This window comes from Urocitellus parryii, chromosome 2, assembly GCF_045843805.1.
Source record: "Urocitellus parryii isolate mUroPar1 chromosome 2, mUroPar1.hap1, whole genome shotgun sequence".
Classification (NCBI taxonomy): Eukaryota; Metazoa; Chordata; class Mammalia; order Rodentia; family Sciuridae; genus Urocitellus; species Urocitellus parryii.
In genome coordinates, this window is record NC_135532.1 from 39,380,410 (window position 1) to 39,394,804 (window position 14,395).

Consider the following 14,395-nt stretch of genomic DNA (forward strand, 5'->3'; position numbering starts at 1 on the left):
ATAGGTGGTGGTGTTGGATGTACAGCAGTGATATGATCAAAAAGATGTCTTGGTGTTATGGTTTAATATGAAGTGTCTCCCAAAAGCTTATGTCTGAGACAGTGCAAGAAAGTTCAGAAACAAAATGGCTAGAGAATCTTGACCTAATTTGTGCATTAATCCCTTGATTGGGATTAACTGGGTAGTAACATAGGCAAGTAGGGTGTGGCTGGAGGAGGTAGGTCACTGGGAGGTGTGCCTTTGGGATTTATATTTTGTCCCAGGTCTGCAGTGTCTGCTTCCTGGTGCCATGTCCTGAGCCACTTCCCTCTTCACACCCTTTTGGCATTATGTGCTGCCCTGGGCACAGCAACAGTGAGACTTCTGAAACCATGAACCCCAAATAAACTTTTCCTCCTCTAAAATTATTCTTGTCAGTTCTTTTGGTCACAGTCACAGTGGCAAAAAAAAAAAAAAAAAAAAAGAAAGGTGGGGGGTTAGGCTGGTGGTATAAAATGGGGCAGTCACTTTGGTAAACATTTGTTTATTCCTCAAAAGTTAACAGTTAAATGGTATGGCCCAGAAATTCCACTTTTAGGTATATGTCTAAGAATTGAAAACAAGTCTGCAAAAACTTGTTTCTAGATTGGTCAATTTAGTATGCCATAAAACAAGTATTCTGGTTTGAAATTCTGAGAGCATAAATATTTTACCTCAGTTCAATTTGTTTACTTTGTATTTACCAATACAAATTAGCTTTAATTTATAATACATAAATTTCACCATTTCATTATACAGTCAATAAAATATTAAGAAAGTCAGTACTATAAGAAAAAAGGAATGGAAAGGTGATAGATGAAGTAAATAAGGCAAATGTTGGTACTTGTTGAATGGGTTATAGGTATGTGGGGGGTTCACTGTATTATTTTCTATTTCTGGTATGTGTAAAGTTTTCTTGTAAAAAAAACTCCATAGCAAAAATTCCTCCCATTCCCTGTGTTTAAATGCCAGGGAATGGAAAAATTTGAACTCTTCTCAAAGCTTTGATGTTGCCAAAACTCCAATTCAGGATTGCAGACATGGAAGGAATGTTTTTTGATTCTATTATAATACTTTGAACAGAACTGCGAGATTTAGGCTACCTGTATTAGTTTGCAAAGGGTGCATAACAAAATACAATAGACTGGGTGGCTTATGCAACAGAAGTTTATTTTCTCACAATTTTGAAGTTCAGAAGTCCAAGATCAAAGTGTCAGCAGGGTTGGTTTCATGTGGGGCCTGTTTCCTTGGTTTGCAGGTGGCTGCCATCTCGCTGCATCTTCATATAGGTCTTTTATCTACACACATACATCTGGACTCTTGTATGTGTTCAGATTATTTTTGATAAGGACAAAAGTCAGAATGGAAGAGAGCCCATCCTAACGGCCTCATTTTAAACTTAATCACCTCTTTCAATATCTCACCTCCAAATATAATCACATTCTCAAATATTGGGGGTTAGGTCTTCAACATGTGATCTTTGGTGAGACACAGTTCATTCAGCACATAACATAGGCTAAGAGCCTATATAAATTACTAAATGTTTAAAGAATGTTTAACTTACTGAGATATTTGGTTTTTATTTTTGGGAATTGAACCCAGGGGTGCTTTAGCACTGAGCTATATCCCGGTCCTTTTTATTTTTAGATAGGGTCTTGCTAAGTTGCTTAGGCTGGCTTTAAACTTGTGATTCTTTTGCCCCAGTCTCCTGAGTTGCTGGGATTTAGTGTGTGCCAATGTACCTGGACATATTTTTTTTTAATATTTATTTTTTAGTTGTAGTTGGACACAATACCTTTATTTATTTATTTTTATGTGGTGCTGAGGATCTAACCCAGGGCCTCGCATGTGCTAGGCGAATGCTCTACCACTGAGCCACGACCCCAGCCCCTGGACATGTTTTTTAAAATTTTACATTTCATTTTATTATACGTATATTTGCATGTTGAGTTCCCCTGTATAAACAACTGATCTCAGGATCTTTTAAAGGAAAGTGGTTCTTACACTCCTTAAAAGAGGCACACTTTTCCTAAATCTTTTGTTTGAATCTCCCTTTTAAATAGCTACCTTACCTTTTGTTAGTCAGCTTTTTGTCATTGTAACCAAAATACCTGACAAGAACAACTTAGAGAAGGAAAAGTTTATTTTGGCTCATGATTTCAGAGGATTTGGTCCATGAACAGCTACACCAAGGCAGAAACATCATGGCAGAAGGCATTTGGAAGGGAAGCTGCTCAGCTCATGGCAGCCAGGAAGCAGAGAGAAAAGAAGGGGTTGAGGAAAAGATGGACCCTTCCGGGGTACATCTACACACAATGACCTACTTCCTTCAACTAGGTCCCGCCTCCCAGTAGTCCACCAATGAGGCCAGCAACCTCACGATATAATCATGGCCTAAAAGCCCCGCCTCTGAACCTTGCTGCACAAGGGACCGTAGGAACCTCGGGGGGGAAATTTCCAATCCAAACTATAATATCTTCTGTTTCATGGAATCAAAGAATATTAGCATTAGAGATCTTTGAGGTCCTGCACTTCAGGGATATGGAACAGGTTTCAATTATGTGTCCTTTCCCAATGAAAAGGCTTCCTAGGCTGATTTTGGGAGCAGTCAGTGAGAAAGAATATTTGCCATACCTGATGTAGCTTAGTGCCTTCAGAGGTGCCATCCAATCATTCATTCATTTATTGTAAATTAGAGCACCTCTTATGCTTTAGGCACTTCATTACATGCTGAGGGTAAGGAATTGAATAAGAGTAAGCCTGCCTTCCTGGAACTTATGAAACAGCAGGAAAAACAGATTACAAGCACATAAGTAAATAAATAAATAAAATGAATCCAGATAATTTTAAGTATAATGAAAAAGAACCAAGTTTCAAATTCAACAGTTACTGTAATAAGTTTGTTTATCAAAAGAAGGTAAAAATATACCTCCCAAGAGTTATGGAAAAGACGAGCAAAATATTCAAAAGCAAATAAATAGATATATACTATGTGGCTGGGGTTGTGGCTCAGCGGTAGAGCTCTTGCCTAGCACATGCAAGGCCCTAGGTTCGATCCTCAGCACCACATAAAAATAAATAAATAAATAAAGGTATTGTGTCCAATTACAACTAAAAAATAAAATATTGAAAATAACTATGATTAATGTTATATTTTATGATAAAAATTTTTATAGTTGATCACAAGGGTCTCTCATGAAGTGTAATCAAAAGTTTTCATAAACTTTTAAAACCAAAGCAAGAGGGGCCAGGTTGTGGTTCAGTGGTGGGTAGAGTGCTTGCCTAGCATGCCGTGAGGCACTGGGTTCAATCCCTGGCACCACATAAAAATAAAATAAAGGTATTATGTCCATCTTCAACTAAAAGAGAAAAAAAAAAAAAAAGCAAGAAATGTCATGCTTTTGGTGTGCTGCTTTTCCCATGCTAAAACATTCACCTTTGATCCTAGAGTACTTAAAAGGAAAAGTCCAAGACTCACGAACATTATACTTTTATCAAAATGAGTATTCCTGATCCTGCCTTTGATTCTATTGTGTGTAGCAAGTCTGAAAAAAGAAATATTTCTGAAAGGGAAAAAAGTGTGTCAAATAGAATAGTTACAAAGTCAACAATGAGGGTTAATCATTTCTCTGTCACTGAAAACACAGTTGTTTCACATTAGTATGAAAATACTCTCAGGCATTGCTATTAAGTGCTTTAAGGCATGGTGGCGCATGTCTGTAATTCCAGCAGCTCGGGAGGCTGAGGCAGGAGAATCGGGAGTTCAAAGCCAACCTCAGGAAAAGCAAGGTGGTAAGCAACTCAGTGAGACCCTGTCTCTAAATAAATACAAAATAGGGCTGGGGATGTGATTCAGTGGTCGAGTGTCCCTGACTTCAATCCCCAGTACCAAAAAAATAAAAATAAAAAAGAATGGACTTTTTCCAAATTTCCTCTGCTCAGTCTTATTCTAACCTGTTAAGTTCTATGTGCACAGAGTACTCTTTTTGATGAAATGTAATTAGTAATGTTGGTATTTCATCAAAGTTATTATAATGTGATTTTGTTACAAGTGTCAAAAGTTTCGTGTGCTTAGTAAGCTGGAGCTGCCTTTAGCAAAGCACACCTCATATTAAGAAAGTTAGACTTGTGCAAAGTACAATGGCTGCTATCTTAATTGTCGTATTTCTCAAAGTGTAGCCACAAGCCTTGCCAAAATCACCTGGGTATTTGTTAGAAGACAGGTTCAAGAACCTGCTCCCTGGCAGCTGAATAGCAATCTTCATGTGAGGCCTTATGCACAAAGTTTAGACACTCATGTCCTGATACCCTCTTAGTCACTGCCATTTATTATCTGAGAACCCTCTCTAGGAGTTCTCATTTATAAACCAAACTAGACAAAGAATATACCAACAAATATACTCAAACAGAAAAAAAAATGGACACTTTCCATTGTGCAAAATTCAGTGTGTCTAAAGCTGAGGAATACGCATTTATCAAACTTGAACTCCTCAAACATTCTGACATCAAAAATATGTAAAGCTACAACTCACAGAAAATGAGGTTTATAAATGTTAAATTATATACACGTAAAATTCTGAAAAAGCAACAATTAAAAAAAGAACTTTAAGGGCTGGGGTTGTGGTTCAGTGATAGAGCGCTTCCCTCCCATGCGTGAGGCACAGCGTTCCATCCTCAGCACCACATAAAAATAAATGAAATAAAGATATTGTGTCCATCTATAACAAAAAAATATTTTAAAAAAGAACTTAAAAATGATATTCACAGACTAGAAAAAGATTCCCGTGTAGCAGAAATACCAGAACCTTTTGAAAGCGCAAAATTCAAATGTAAACTTAAAAGACAAGCACAGGATTTTAAGAAGTGGGTTCATAAAGGATATGATCTTATGGTCTAATCCAGAAGTTTCAAATTTTTTGGTTTTCAATCCATTTGTACTTTTTTTTTGGCAGGGTAAGGGGGTACTAGGGATTGAACTCAGAAGCATTTGGCCATTAGCCACATCCCAAGCCCTATTTTATATTTTATTTAGACACAGGGTCTCACTGAGTTGCTTAGCACCTTGTTTTTGCTGAGGCTGGCTTTGAACTCTTATTCCTCCTGTCTCAGCCTCTCAAGCTGCTGGGATTCAGGCATGCGCCACTGTACACAGCTCCATTATACTTTTAAAAATTAAAGAGATTTTGTTTTTGTAGGATTTTTTGTTTTGTTTTGTAAGATTTCTATTTCAACTGAAACACTGTTCTATTATATCTACCCCATCTAGAGATATTTATCATATTAGAAATTAAAACAAAATAATTTGAATTTTTATTAATCATTTTCAAATAAAAACCTAATATATGTTAACATAATTTTTTGAAAGATAACTTTTTCTAAAACAAAAAAATCATTAGTAAGTACAGTGTCATACATTTTTGCAAATACCTTTAATATCTGACTTCATATTAAAAAGCAGGATTCTTATATCTGCTTTAACACGTAGTCTGTAACCATATCACACATCAAGCAGACTATGCAAGACTCCACTGTAAGCTCATAAAGGAATGAGAGTGAAAAAGTTAAATGATATCTTAGTATTATAATAATAGCTTTGGCTTTGAATACCCTGAAAGGTTCTTGAGGACCCACCTAGACCACAGTTTAAGAGCCACTGCCCTAAAGTACTCTCACTTTACATATAAGCCTACTGGATCTCAGCAGAGGAAGTGACACACTCACAACAACATGCATGTTAATGGCAGGGTACAGATCTTAGATGGTTTGTCTCACTTCTCTTAGTTTAGGTTCTCAATCAGGAACCTGGGAAATATGCCTTATTGGCCTATCCTGTTCTCTTTAGTTACAAAGTTGTCACAATCTAGTACCAAAAAAAGGTTTTTTAATGAAAAAGAGAAATCAACAAACATAATAAATCCTGCTATAGATATACTGTTTGAATTTAAATTATATCTGAATTTGAACTGAAACACTTATAAGGTAAGTTCCATTGTAATTATACCATGCAAACTGTAATGACAAACCACAGGAAATATCACAGATAAATATGGAAAGCAGATTAACCACAATATCCCTATTTATCCTACATTCTGTGTCTGAAATACACTACAATGACCTATTTCAGAAAGATCTTCCCAAGCAGATATTTAAGAGAATGCAAATAAACTGGCAATCTTATGGAACATTTTTAGATAAAATGAAGTTGTTCTGAAATGTATGTATTTTACATTCCCTAACTAGACCTTATTTTTGTCTTTTAAAAAATAAAATCAAGGAGTTTTCTTGGCACCTAGAGATTATTTCCCTTGTATCCTCATTCCCTAACTAGACCTTATTTTTGTCTTTTAAAAAATAAAATCAAGGAGTCTTCTTGGCACCTAGAGATTATTTCCCTTGTATCCTACCAGATGGTTCAAATCTTCTTTAAATGGATCATAGCCTTGCTTCTTTAAACAACGGAGGGCCCAGAAAAGTTGGTCTACTGGAGGAAATTCTTCCCATGGAACCCATTCCCAACCTAGAAAAGAAAGAGACCAAATCAATGTATTTACCTGACAGGGAATAAGCAGTACTTATTTTGGTAAGCTTTTTTTTTTTTTTTTTTTTTGGTACTAGGAATGGAGCCCAGAGTTGCTTAACCACTGAGCCACATCCTCAGCCTTTTTATTTTTTATTAAGAGATAATCTCACTAAGTTGCTGAGGCTGGCTTTGAACTTGCAATCCTCCTGCCTCAGCCTCCCAAGCCACTGGGATTACAGGAACGTGCCATGGTGCCTAGTTAGTAAGCTAATTTATATGTAGAGAAAAATGAATTAAACTTAAAAGTGATCTATTAATAAACTCCAACAGTGATATTCTGCATTAGCTTAACTATACAAATACAATTTGCATTTAAAATGAATATTTTAAAGAAGAGAATGATCATGTAAAACATTGTTATTTGAATAGGAAGTTTACAAATACCACATGATGATAAACCCAGATTTAGTATTTATTCATTGTTTATTCAAATATCTGTCTCAAAATGCAAAACACTTTATATAGTATAGGATATGCTACATTAAAATAGATCAGTTTCTTTCCCTGTAAAATAAGGTAGATTACAGTATTCTTAAATTCTCTTCCATCTTTTTTTAAAAAAAAAAACAACTAACAGAAGCTGCACAGAGCAATACTGTGCCTTAGAATATTTTCTATAGAAAGACAAATACAAAGGGAGCTGATTTAAAAGAATCCACTAAAAAAGGGAAGATCTAACAGTGTTTGTTAGTTTTAAAATGCATGAAATCCTAGAAAAAGATTCTAGGGAATGGTATTTTCTTTAATGATTTAGAAATAAATAACACAAAAGCACAGATACTCAGTTTTTTCATCTACACAGGAGAAACAATGACTTCCTTTTGCAGAGAATGATTATTCTGACAAAGGTGAACATAGAAATATTATTATATTAAGATGTACACTCCAGGTTCTAAATAGGACTTTTTATGATTACATGTTTTTACCTTTGTATGAGTGCTTTTTATTCTACTAAATATTTCTTTCTCTGCCTATGAAATACAGGTTATGTATTTTTAGTCTAATAAGGCATGAAACAAAGAAGCCATGAAACTGGAACAAATACAGAAAGAGTTGATTAGCCACCATGACTACACACTAACTACTAGAGAGAGATCAAGAGGAATAGAGACAGAGAAAGGGAGATGAGTGCCCAATAATGTGCTACAGATACTGAATTAACTGATCCTCAAGAGAGCTGTCTGTAGCTAGCGGGTGGTACATACCTGAAATTCTTAGTGAGAGCATATCTCAGAATAAAATAAAAAGAGCTGACATACATACATAACTCAGTGGTAGAGCACCTTTGAGTTCTATCCTCAGTACCTGGAGTGGGGTGAGGTGAAAGATTGCATGTGTGCTGAGTTTACCCCCATCTCCTAGAAAATAAAATGTTTGAGGAGCTGGAGTTGTGGCTCAGTGGTAGAGCGCTCGTCTTGCATTTGCAAGGCCCTGGGTTTGAATTGTTTCTTTAGCACCACATATAAATAAACAAACAAACAAACAAACAAAGAGATAGATAGATAGATGAAATAAAGGTATTGTATCTAACTCCAAAAAAATAAATTTAAAAAAATGTTTGAATGATTCTCCTAATATGAACACACAGCTGTTGGAAGGATGAAATAAATGGTAAATTGAAGTAGGCTCTCCAAATCCAGGACCCGAGGAACATGGGAAGGAGACTGCATCATTACACTACAAATAAACCCATTGCTATAGTTGATATGAATGAGTGGATCTAACAAATGATCCCATGCTAGAGGCTTGGTCCCCTGTATAGTGATGCTGAAACTGAAAGGTGGTGGAACCTTTATGTGGTGGGGCCTAGTGGGAGGCAATTAGGTTTTTAAGAGGGATGAATGCTTTTCTCATAGGTTCTCTATAGTGTATTGTTATAAAAAGAGTGAGCCTGGCCACTCTCTGGCCTCTTGTACTCTTGTTTGCACACATCTCTTCTGTATGTGGCTGCTTCCCTTTCCCCTTCTCTGCCATGTCTTCATTTTGGAGAAATTAAATGTTTACAGGGGATGTTCAGTACATGAGACCTCTCGGAGTGTGTATGTATATACCCATATATTAAAAATACATGCATTTAAAGATTTTGATTTGTTTCTTTAGTTTCTTGAATTATACAAGGTACAAGGTATTGAACCTAGGGGTGCTTTACCACCGAGCTATATCCCCAGTCCTTTTTATTTTTTGAAACATGGACTTGCTAAACTGCCCAGGCTAGCCTTGAATTTGTGATCTTCCTGTCTTATTCTCCCTAGTATGAGGGATTATAGGCATCAGCCACTGTGCTTGGCTTTCTTAGTTTCTTATGGAGAGAGGATACACATGAAGCCCTTAGAACAATGTTTTTGTCATTAAAGCTTTCAGAGTGTTCAATTAATATAGAAGGTAACAGACAACTGCTTTGTCAGAGTAATCATTCTCTGCAAAAGGAAGGTATTATTTCTCCTGTGTAGATGAGAAAACTGAGGAAATCATACACACAAAAAAATTTTCTTAAAAATCACAACCTGAGGGAAAAAAAATAAACACACACACAAAAAATGAACACTTACTGAGCACTTATTATGTCAACTAGGTTTATACGTTTATTAACTCATTTAATCCTTATAATACCCCATATAAAGGGGTTACTATTGCCGCAAATGAGAAAAGAGGCCCAGACATTAAATAACTTGCCCAAGGTCATAGTGCAGAGTGAAAAAACCAGGACACAAACCCAAACCAGCTGGTTTCTTATATTCCTCAGGATTTTAGCATATCTATATTGTCCAGTCTGTTTGGACTGCTGTAATACTATAGATTACTTTAGAATACTTTAGATTACGCATCTTACAGACAACAAAAATTTATTTTCTCAGAGTTCTGGAGGCTGGAAGTCCAAGATCAAGACACTGGCAGATCTGGTATCTGGCAAGGGCCCATTTCCTGGTTCATAGACAACCATCTTCTCTCTGAATCCTCCTATGGAGGAAGGGGTGAGGAGTCTATCTGGAGTCTTTTTTATAAGGGTATTAATCCCATTCAGGAGGCCTTACCTCCTGTTAGTATCACCTGGGTAACAAATTTCAGCATATGAATTTTGGGGGAACACAAATATGAAGAAAATATAATCCTCTTCATATGGCAACAGAATGTAATACTCCTTCCAATGATACGTCCTCCACAAAGAAAAATGCATTATTATATATAATTCTCTTACTTTCATTTTTTTCAGGTTCTACATTCTTTGGTTCTGAACCATGAGTCAAATCTACTTCTCCTTTCATTAATATAGTGACATAATGGTAATTCTCTTTCTCAATGAAAGAATTCACCACTGAGGCAAAGTGGACATTTTTCAGGCGAAGAGCTGCTTCTTCCCAGGTTTCCCTTTGAGCACATTCTTCCCAGGTCTCACTGGAAAACAGAAATGTACTATTGTAGTCAATTCTATTTATGTAAAATTCTTTACCACGAAATACTTGGTTAGAAATTTCTAGCACAAAGCAAATACAACTGCAATTAGTTTATACTTTAAAATGACATATCAACAACTCAGCCTTCAACATTCTGTACATCTTATATTTAGTTACCTAAATACCAGAAGGACTTCATGTTTTAAAAAAATTAACATTTAGCCAATTCAGCACTAATTCATAGGTCTGAAAGTAAGCCTGTGGCAACCAGGGGGAAATTTAGTGTATTAGTTAAGACTCTGTAGTCAGCTAGATCTTGGCTGGATATGAAAGTCCATTACTTGCTACTTTGGATTAGCAAAAAGAGGACTATTACCTTCTCATGGGGGTGTTATAAATGTATATGGAAGTATATTATGGCTTTTCCTACACTCACAGAATTTCAGTTTAAGCCTCAAAATGGAGGACAATAGGCAACTAGCACCTCTAAATTCTCATGAGTATAGCAGAAGAGCATGTCATCCACGCTCACCGGTTTGCTAAGGAAGGTAAGGCTAGTCTTCTGACCCTAATCCCACACAGGCTACGTAAGAAAGGCAGGAGATATTTAGGAGGGAGTAAAGTTGAGAATTTTCAGCCTAGTATGAACGTTTCTCCTCCTCCCAATGAGGGGTAGACTCTTTCCAACCATCTAAATGAGAGACTCTCCAGGAGAATCAGTTGAGATTGGGTATGACTCCCAAGAAGGAGATACTGATGTGTCCCTGCCAAAGACATCATGAGCTGCAGAAACCCAGCCCTACCCCAGTGCATCAGAGCACGGGTGACAGAAGGGTAAGAATTCTTGTATAAAACTGCAATGTGTTCCTTAGATTTTCCGTATGCATGTGAATACAGAGGTTGACACTTCTTCCTGCCTCAGGAATTTGGAAGGTGAGACTGGCTAGAGCGGTCATTCCGTGAAAGCTTAGCAAGGAAAGGGGGCAGCGGTGAAAAATCATCATTTCTATTACAGATTTCCTTTGGGCTAAGTGTATGTCACAAAAGACTGCTGGGTAATCTAACAGAAGACCTAGCAGGAAAAAAAATGCAGGGTGATGTACTAGAAGCAAGAGCTAGAGAAGGGGGACCAGTGTAAAAAAAAAAGTTGTCCCTGTCAAGGACAAAAATCCTTGTGGGATTTCCAACCAACTGTCAAACACAAACCAAGAAAGAAAGCACGAACTTGGATAGTGGATACCAACAGAGAGGGCACCAGTGGAGGGATTAAAGCTGCCCTAGTCACATAAAAAGTTCACCCCTTCTTCCTCCTCAACACACGGGAGAAGGAAAGTCAGAAACAGCAGAGTGAGGAGAGGAAGAGATGGAGAAAGAGCAAAACAATGGCTTTTATTTCCACATCACAGAAGGGATTAGACATGAGAAGTGAGACTGAAGGTTTAAACTGGCTTGAACTTTCAAATGTTTGGAAATAAATCATAATAACCAAAACATGATTTTTAATGAAATAAATAATAGAATTTACAGGAAAAGTCACTGAAACAGAGATAGGAAAAGATAACTCAAGTCTGAAGACTGTGGAAGGAGAAAAGAAACCAATTTTCTACTTGCTCCCCCATCGAAGTTAGCTCATTCAGTATACAGTTATATAAAGATCAAGTGAAAGGGTACCTGAGAGGAGCTTAGCATGCTATCTAGGGCTTCATTCAAGTACAATGTTATGATCACCTGGTAACTGAGACTCCTACACTTTCTTATGTTAAGATAGTTATCTCTAGCCATTACTCCAGTAATTATAATTCTAGACTGTATTTAGTTTGTGATCTAAATTTGGATAATCCCACTAAATTTGGATAATAAATCTTGGTACATCAACAAAGTACAATGTGTAGCTTGTACATCAACAAAATACAATGTGTAGCTATGTGAGCAACTGGTTCATAATCTAAGAAACTGTATTAATGGTTTATGTTAATTATCTGAAAATGATAAACATCAATGCTTTTTTTAAATCCTGAAGACCATTTAAAAAACTGTATATGCTAAAAGAACATGAATTTTATATTTTATGAAGGACAAATTCTGATTAAGCATCAGACCTATACTACTACTACTTCTTTTTTTTTTTAATTGTTGTTGATGGACCTTTATTTTATATGTTTATAGCAGTGCTGAGAATAGAACCCAGTGCCACACATGCTAGGTATGCTCTACCACTGAGCCACCACCTCAGCCCCAGACTTATACTTCTAACTATCATTTTGTAAGAAATATGAGTGGACTAGAAAAACATGGACATAACTACATAAATTCTTCAGAAACATGCCCCATATTCTTCAACAAATAAATGGCATGAGCAAAAGGGGATGGAGGATTACTTTTAGAGTGAGAAATAATGCAATATGATTCATTTGATCCTGATTGGTACAAAAGAGTGAAAAGACATTTTAAAGAAAACCGAGGAGGACCATACACAGACTATCAGAAGATACTAAAGAATTATTTTGAGCCAGATGCAGTGGGCCACATCTGTAATCCCAGCAACTCTGGGGGATGAGGCAGGATTCCAAGTCCCAGGCCAGCCCTCAACAATTTAGTGCAGTCCTAAGCAACTTAGAGAGACCCTGTCTCAAAATAAAAAATATGTATATAAATTAAAAGGAGTGGGGATGTAGCTTAGTGGTAAAGCACCCCAGGTTCAAGCCTTAGTACCAAAAATAAAATAAATTTATTTTGCAGATCACACTGAATTATTTAGGGATAATATAATGGAACATCTGAGATTTCGCGTAACATTGCCTACAAAAGGAGATGTGTGAGGTCTGTATTTTGGGTGGGCAATGGAGGAGCAGTTAGATGGAACAAGAACAAGCTCTGTGGAGTTTCTAAGGATTCACTCGTTTCTCCATTTTATGTATGCTGGATTTTCAAAAATAAACACTAAAGATAAAACACGCTGGATTTGGAGACTTTAGAAGACGCTGTTTAACTATTCTTGATTTTAACCTTCTCACTTCAGAATTCATTTTTTGCAACCCATGTTTTCTTCACTTTCGTGTAGAACACTTAATTGCCCAACTCCCTCTGTCCGTCTGATATACTTTATTTTTTTTCATTGTTTATTTTTTTATTATGCTCGCTTCCCTTTTATTAGTTGCTCATGACAATACAATGATCTTGATATATCCGTCTGATATATTTTACAATCACAGAATGTCAAGGCAGACAGGAACGTTAAAAAACATTTCGCCCACCGTCCCCATTTTAAAGACGAAGAAACTGAGGGGCAGAGTCTCACTAGATCTTTTGCTCAGAGTGTAACGCAACCAGTGGATATTAAATATACCTGTGCACGTCTAAATAGCACGGGAACCGTGCAAATGTGGTGACAACACTCGAATGCTCGAGGTTTAGAAACGCCCACTGTCCTCTCGGTGATGCCCACTAAGAAGCCCTTTTCACAGAACAATTCTCAGCAGCCACCAAGCAAGGTCAGCCTTCCTTCCTCAGCCCAGCGACCCCTCGCGGCCGGCGCCTGCGGGGCGCAAAGAGGAACCCGGAAACGAGAGAGAAACGACGCGACATCAGCGCGAACAAGCGCACGTGAACGTGCGCGGCGCACGCATGGCGCGAACGTGTCTTGTAGCGCACGTTCCGTTTTCCAGGGTCGAAACGGGGGCTGCTCACCCGAATTCCAAATGACCCCCTGGAAGCTGAAAGCTGCCGTCTCCAAACGACCCTTTCCTCTTCCCCAGGAGGACGCAACGAGGATGCTCGCAGCTCGTCACCACCACTCCGACCCCTACCCCGGGCCGCCGCCGCCCAGGCGGCTCAGCGCTGGCCGTCATAGCGCAGGTGGGCGGGCCTGGCAGGGCAGGAAGTGACGTGCTCCCTGCGCTCCTGCGGGCTCCAATCTCTGTGTGAGCTAGTGCTGGCGGCAGAGTCAAAACAAGAACCTGTCCGCCCTGTCTCTGGTCTGTGTCCAGGTTGTCACTACCTCTCTTGGGTTATCAGCTTGTGAAGCTGTGTTTCCTCTTCGAGGACGGCGGACCACCAATTTAAACTAAGGCCACTTACCGTCTCTTTTTTTGAGGTAGGCTTGAAGACATAAAGAAGGAGACATGGGGGACAACGCAGCAGTGGCCAGATTTAAGTCACTTTCACATACCTTGGTTACAAACAGCAATATTAAATCAATTATTGGACCTTATCTACAGGCACATTATTGTAATGCTGTGTTCAAAAAGCAGAATGCATCAAAAACAAGAAAGGAAATAATACCCGATCCCAGTAATGGACCGCCTGTCAGTAAGTGCGCCCCCCCATCCTGATATGATCAACCTATCTGTGAATGGCTCCCCTAATCCTGGTAATGGGGGACCTGCCCAGTTACCAATACAGAAGA

General features: G+C 37.9%; 1 protein-coding gene across 1 annotated transcript; it reads right to left on the reverse strand.

Annotated features, from left to right (window-relative positions):
* Positions 1–5,324: 5,324 nt before the first annotated feature.
* On the reverse strand, positions 5,325–13,880 carry Nudt15 (nudix hydrolase 15). Its single transcript, XM_026393693.2, has 3 exons — positions 13,678–13,880; positions 9,795–9,991; positions 5,325–6,535 (listed from the first exon to the last, which is right to left on the reverse strand). Exons 1-3 carry the CDS (start codon positions 13,836–13,838, stop codon positions 6,396–6,398), a joined length of 498 nt encoding a protein of 165 aa, XP_026249478.1. The 5' UTR covers positions 13,839–13,880; the 3' UTR covers positions 5,325–6,395.
* Between the last annotated feature and the right edge of the window lie 515 nt (positions 13,881–14,395).